Below are 6,502 nucleotides of genomic sequence, written 5' to 3'. Positions count from 1 at the left end.
AATATTCTCGTTTTCAAAGTTCCAACGCTTTGATCAAACCAAATTAATATCCAACGATTTTTCTAAAGGTTGATAAGTCATGGAAAGTTCAACTATCGCTGTGGCAGAAGAGCTTAAAATAATCTGCAAATAATTTTTGTCATGTAATGTAGAAATAAAGTACGAATCACAGTTGAAAAACAGATGACGTCTACGATTAGTAGAATCGTATGACCTAATAAAAGAGACGGGAAAAATTTCAAATAAGAGTTTGAAGTGCCATCATTTTTTCATATAAAGTCCTGAAGTGGACAGTGTTTCAAATAAAGACTTGAGTAGCTACTATCAATCTAAAATCGGGGCCTAACATCACCGACTGATCAATGACATTTTCGTCCTTTATTTTGTGGGTTGTTTATTTTTTTTCCTTTTTCTTAAAAAAAAAGCTCAAGGTCCCGCATGTATTTTTAAACAAATTGATTTTTTTAATTTCATTAAATTAAAATTGGGTTAAAATTATCTTTTGACAAAAAATGCCCTTGATCGGTTGGAATATTAGGCCGGCCGGTGAGAGGATGCTTTTATTTGAACCAACTCATTTTACGTCTTTATTTGAAACCGCCACGTCACCGCTGACCCTTATTTGAAACAAAATATACACAATCCCTTATTTGAGAATTTGAGAAAGTGAGGACACTACTATGCATTTAATTGCGTCCTTCGACTGTGTATCACGAATTAAATGTGGGAATCATGGTACAGTGATCAACATTAATAACGTGGATTGCATTAGTAACAGGAATTAGAGAAAATTTTTTTTACCACATAGTAAGGTTTCCTTTCCAAAACACATTAAGCCCATTTACGCAACATTAATAGAACTACGACGTGACAACCTTAAGAGCGACGGGACAAACGCGATTCCACGGCGAAATATCTAGCTCTCCGCTAATGATGCCACTTCCGTTATTCGGAAACCAGCTTGTTAATCATTTTCACTCCGAATTTCTCGTTACCATTGTTAAATTCAATATCGGCCTCGAGACTTTCATAGGAGACACTTCTTATATCTGACCCCATTGGAAGGTTCGAAATTGGGACAACAGAACAAATAATCCCCGATCTTTGGTTCGATATGTAATATCGTCTCCGAAGTTTTAATTTGTGCAATGTGGAACCTTATCTTTGACTTCATGTGCAATGTCGTCCTTAAAATTCTAATTTATTCAATGTGATTCTTACATTATTGGTAGATATTCAGTGTAATCCCTTGACTATATGAGAACATTTAAAAGTTTATGGATCACATTGAAAATTGGATTAAAGTTCAGGGACCACATTGAACAAATTAAAAGTTCGATGACAACATTACACATCAGACCAAAGTTAAAGGATTCCATTGGATAATTTAAAGTTCGGAGATCATATTGCACATCGGATAAAAATTAAGAGATGGTTTGCGTCATTTTCCCTACGAAAAAACTTGTCAACATCCAATTCCAATTGTTAACTGTTGGGGGATTGATCACGTGAATAAGGTGAGAAATATGAGTAGGGCTCAGGAAATTTCTTACACGCGACGGTTCCAAATCTCTTATGCGGACACACAACAGAATTGTCAATGACCCACCATTTTTATGGCCCCTATTCCTCGTGGACGATTCACATGCCACTCATGGACGATTCACATGCCACTTTGGCTCTTCATGAAAGATTCTCTCTAAGGTTTGTTTTTTTTTAGTAAAAAATGAATGGTTTAGAAAAGATTTCCTCAAAATGATCAAGAATAAGTAAACGAAAAATATTTTCTTCATCAATGAAAATGTTTGATATAAATTGTTCTTGATAATGAAAATATTTTGTATTGATTTATAAATCAAGCGATACAATCGATCAATGTTAGAAAAATATTATATGTTATTCATTTTTCACGAACCAAACAGAGTCCAAGAGTGATACGTATTACGTAGAACTCTGATTTGTCAAGGATCGATCATTTTTCTGTGCGAGGAGTGCTTTTCTTAAACTCTCCACTTATTTTGCTTTCAACTAGGGTTTGTGCTTTCCTTCGTACGATACCATCGGTTTTGTTCCACAATAATTTTTAATGAGTTTTACCATTTCAAATTAGCTATTATTGGAAATTTTATCTATAACTTTTCCTATTATGTATTTTCTTGGAAGACTTTTAGTACTCTCTCTTAATATTAGAATTATATTTTTGAAATTACATAATTGTTTCATGTCATATAACAATGGCGATTAGAAATTTTCTGATGGTGCAAATAGTACACTTCGGGGGCTGATGTTTTCGGTTTTCGATTGTCTTTTGGGGTTGACCATGTTAGAACTTTGTAGTACATCGAACAAGCTTCGTTTTCACTATAAGATCGCTTAAAATGGAGCTCGATGGAGGAAGTTATGGCCCATGTGAGTTCGGTGCGCAAATTGTCCATAGTAGACAGTAACGAGTGTCCGCTATGGGATAGCTTCCATTGGCGCATAGGTGCTGTTATACTATTAAATAGGGTATACTTTAGTCAAGTTGTTATTAGAGTGGCATATTACTCAATTTTGATCAATTTTTCTGTATTTTTGATAGGAATTCAGAAGTGTCGGCTCGAGTAATCCTTATAGTTTGGTTTTGGCTTTATCAGGTGAGGGATACTCTATCTTCTTTGATTTTTGTAAAGCTCATGTCTTGAAAATGATAAGAATGTACATTAGGAGGTAAAGAAGTATCACATGGTTTGTTATTCCTTTGAAAAGAAAATAGAAATGGTGCTTAGAATCTGGAATATGATCCAATTTAATGGGCAGTTAGTAATAAAATACATATTCCAGTTACACACAAATGAAAAAAAAAAAAAATCACGCCGATGCAACTCTTGAATACGGTGTCAGTATAATATGAAAACAGAAGCAAATGGAGCAAAATTAGATGGCGATTCAGAACTCTTCTTAACGTTGATGATCACATTATTATCTTTTCCTACCTTCAATTCCCTCTCCTCATTTACTTTATTTGTAACTCCTCATTCACCAATATCATGCGTTCTTTCGTATGTGACAATTATACAAGGCTAAAACATTATATGAAGTAAATATACTCGAGATATACAAAATAAAATTTCGAGATAATGAAACAAATGGTACATGAACTTCGGCTCAATGTGAAATGTTACTCATAAACTTTAAATTTGTTCAATGTGGTACTTGTACTTTGACCCAATGTGCAATGTCGTTTATGAACTTTTAATTTATTTAATGTGGGCTCTGGACTTGTGGTGCATGTTCAATTTAGTCCCCGAAATGTAGGAAGACGTTCAATGTCGTTCATACGGATTCAAAGTGTAGGACAACATTATATGTAATATGAGCTCATTTTAAGGTAATGAAGCAATAGAAGTCAAATTTCTTGCTTAAGGAGGACTCTAGTGAAGGGAAAATTATCCAAAAAAGAATTATATACCTATTGTATGTCGGCTAATTCTTTTTTTTTTTTATAAGCATTTCTAGGCCAAAATTGGTACGAACACTTAATTGGTAAATTATCATAAGATTTATGATTAAATTAACAAAAATTGGGATTGAATTAGCCGCTATAGGTAAGGGCATGATCAACATCGACGTAAATAATTTTTAAATTTTTTGAAGACTTTCTGAATATTTTTATTTCCTTTTGTCATATTTTCGGCTAGCGGGGTTAATGGGATCTCGACGACCCTCGCCGATCATAGGTAAGGGTATTGCGGCCCTCACTCAAATCCAGGTGAGAGTTCCAACGAGAGAGAACGCTATCGATTTCTTCACCTTCTTTCTTAGCCAATGAAAAATTTTGGAGCGAGCAGACAAGCCTTGCAAAGCATAGAAGCAACGTGCTTTGTTTATGGAAAAGTTCACTCTATGCTCATTTACTTGCCCACAATCCTCTAAGCACATATCAATCTGATTATTCTAGAGCAGAAATCTATTTGGTGATGCAACTTTTGAAACAAAAATTCATTTAATTACGTAGCTTTATTTTTCTACTTTGAGAGCATTTTTTTTTTTTTGCTACAAAGGTACTTTTGAAGAGACTTGAAGTAAAAAAAAAAATTTACTTCTTTTCAAAAGTTGATTTTTAGAGCAAAAGTGTTGCAATGCACGGCCTAATATATTGCTTCAGAAATTTCTTCGGTTGGCATCCATGACAACAAGGAATTATTTTATTTTATTTATTTATTTTTGCTTAGAACAGTCTTGCGGCGACTCTTTTCTCTTCCAATGCTTCATTACCTTAAAATGAGCTCATATTACATATTTACCACGTTGATATCATGCCCTTCAAGATAATGTTACTAATACTCAGCTTAATTCACAAATTAGTTGACAACAATACGGCAATTGTAGGTAGACATTTGAAAGTCGATAGTACTGTAAGCAGACATTATAGACCATTTGTGTCCTTTACCTTAAATTTTTTAAGTAATTCTACAGGCAAAATGAACAGGATAAGATGTCATCTAAATATCCATATCTGCATTAATTTCTCCAGATACCAGGTATTAAATCAACATTTGTATATCTAGTAATTCATTCATTAGAATTTGCAGAAAAGTCTGATGCTTGAATGTTATGCCATTGCCAAGACGAAAGCATCCAACTTGTCATTCCTGTCTCCCTCCATCTTTATCGATCCATCTATAAAAGGGGGGCACTCCCCCTGTCCTCATTAGCTTCGTCTCCAAAGCATCAGAAAGCCGGAGAACCCGTCGCTAAAGCGCCAGATTCTTGCCTTCACTCCTTTAACCGTTCACGGTTCACACGCCGTTCGCGTTTTCTCTTTCGGACCCCTTTTCCCCTTTCAGCAATCCGTCAAGAACAGAGGGCTCGGAGCACGATCAATCGGCGGATCGGAGAAGATGGGGAGCGATCGACGAGTCGGCGTGGCCATGGATTTCTCCAGGAGCAGCAAGTGCGCCCTGCAATGGGCCGTCGACAACCTCGCCGACAAGGGCGACACCCTCTACGTCGTCCACATCAAGACCAACGCCGTCGACGATTCCCACGATCAGCTCTGGTCGAAGTCCGGCGCGCGTAAGTGTACTATTTGTTTCCGGAATTCGCCGCGGGTAGAGCTCTTTTCCCCGTAAAAATCTGAACTTTTTCCCCCTTTTCGGCTGCGGGGCTGTGTTGTGTTGTGTTGCAGCTCTGATTCCGTTGGCGGAGTTCCGAGAGCCGGAGGCCATGAAGAAGTACCATGTTCAGACCGACATGGAGGTTTTGGACATGCTCGACACGGCGTCGCGGCAGAAAGAGGTAGGATCGTTGGGGCACCGAGTTCCAACGTCCGGTGATCTGTTCCTCGGAAAAAAATGGGTTTCTTTTTTCATCGAATTCGATCAGATTGTGAAATGGGTCTGCGTGATTTTTGCAGGTGACGATCGTGACGAAGCTGTACTGGGGGGATGCGCGAGAGAAGCTGCTTCAAGCGATTGACGATCTGAAGCTGGACTCTCTGGTCATGGGAAGCAGGGGACTCGGCACCCTCAAAAGGCAATTCTCTCTCTCTCTCTCTAGCTCTCAAAGAAGACATGAAGAAAGAGAAAGTGCTTTAATTCGGATTAATCCGACAAATTTATAAGGCTTCTTGGCAATTGCTTTGGCTAATTAGATGCGACTGTCCACACGATGCGTTTTGCTAGAATGAAGTTTTTGGGTAAAGAATGATGTTAAAAAGATGCATTCTATTTAGCAAGATATAATATGATCAAAGATAAGTTTATAGGTAATTGGTTTCGGGGCGGGTCAATTGTGAAACCGGAATCTAGATCGACCCACCTTATAGATCCCAATTTCGGAAAATTGGAACTAGGGATCGAATTGGTTGTACTTAGAACCAGCTTGGTGCCGAGCCGGCTGGTTCCGCTTTACAAAATAGCAATAAATTATTATTATTATTATTATTATTATTATTATTTATGACTAGTCAAGTCTTGTTGGTCTGGCGGTCTTATGTGCCTACTTCAAGTTGAAGGGTTTCGTGTGGCTCTTATATAAAAATCGGGGAACAAGTTGGTGAAAGGTCGATTTCAGGATTCGAAATCAAGAAACGGACAAGTTCTTCCTAAAACCGACTAGGAACCAGTTGGGTAAAGCTTGTTCGGTCCGGCTCACGGGTTTGAACCGGTCTGGTTGCTCCTGCCTAAATAAGTTTATTACAATCTCTTGATTATGATACTAGGGTACACCACGTTCGTTCATTTCTGGTCATTCTTGAATGTCACGATCAAATCATAAATGGGGGTTTGATGGGTGGCGGTGTTTCGAAATGCAGGATAATATTGGGGAGCGTGACAAGCTACGTGACCAACCTCGCCCCTTGTCCCGTGACCGTCGTCAAAGATCCTAGCTTCAACAAGAAATGATCATCATCGTCATCGTCATCGGCATTCATCACCAGGTCTCTTGATGAAGAGGATCTATCTTAAGTGTTTCTCTCTGGTCGGTTGATACCAGATCATATGGATACTCAATTTTA

At 37.7% G+C, this 6,502-nt stretch overlaps 1 protein-coding gene across 1 annotated transcript; it reads left to right on the top strand.

Annotated features, from left to right (window-relative positions):
- Window positions 1-4,691: 4,691 nt before the first annotated feature.
- On the top strand, window positions 4,692-6,446 carry LOC115742061 (universal stress protein PHOS32). The gene is made up of 4 exons (XM_030676151.2): window positions 4,692-5,058; window positions 5,171-5,280; window positions 5,399-5,517; window positions 6,299-6,446. Exons 1-4 carry the CDS (start codon window positions 4,884-4,886, stop codon window positions 6,387-6,389), a joined length of 495 nt encoding a protein of 164 aa, XP_030532011.1. The 5' UTR covers window positions 4,692-4,883; the 3' UTR covers window positions 6,390-6,446.
- Window positions 6,447-6,502: the final 56 nt, after the last annotated feature.

The sequence above is a fragment of the Rhodamnia argentea genome, chromosome 10, assembly GCF_020921035.1.
Source record: "Rhodamnia argentea isolate NSW1041297 chromosome 10, ASM2092103v1, whole genome shotgun sequence".
Lineage (NCBI taxonomy): Eukaryota > Viridiplantae > Streptophyta > Magnoliopsida > Myrtales > Myrtaceae > Rhodamnia > Rhodamnia argentea.
Note: the sequence above shows the minus strand (reverse complement) of the source record. Positions and strands in the feature narration are given on the sequence as shown.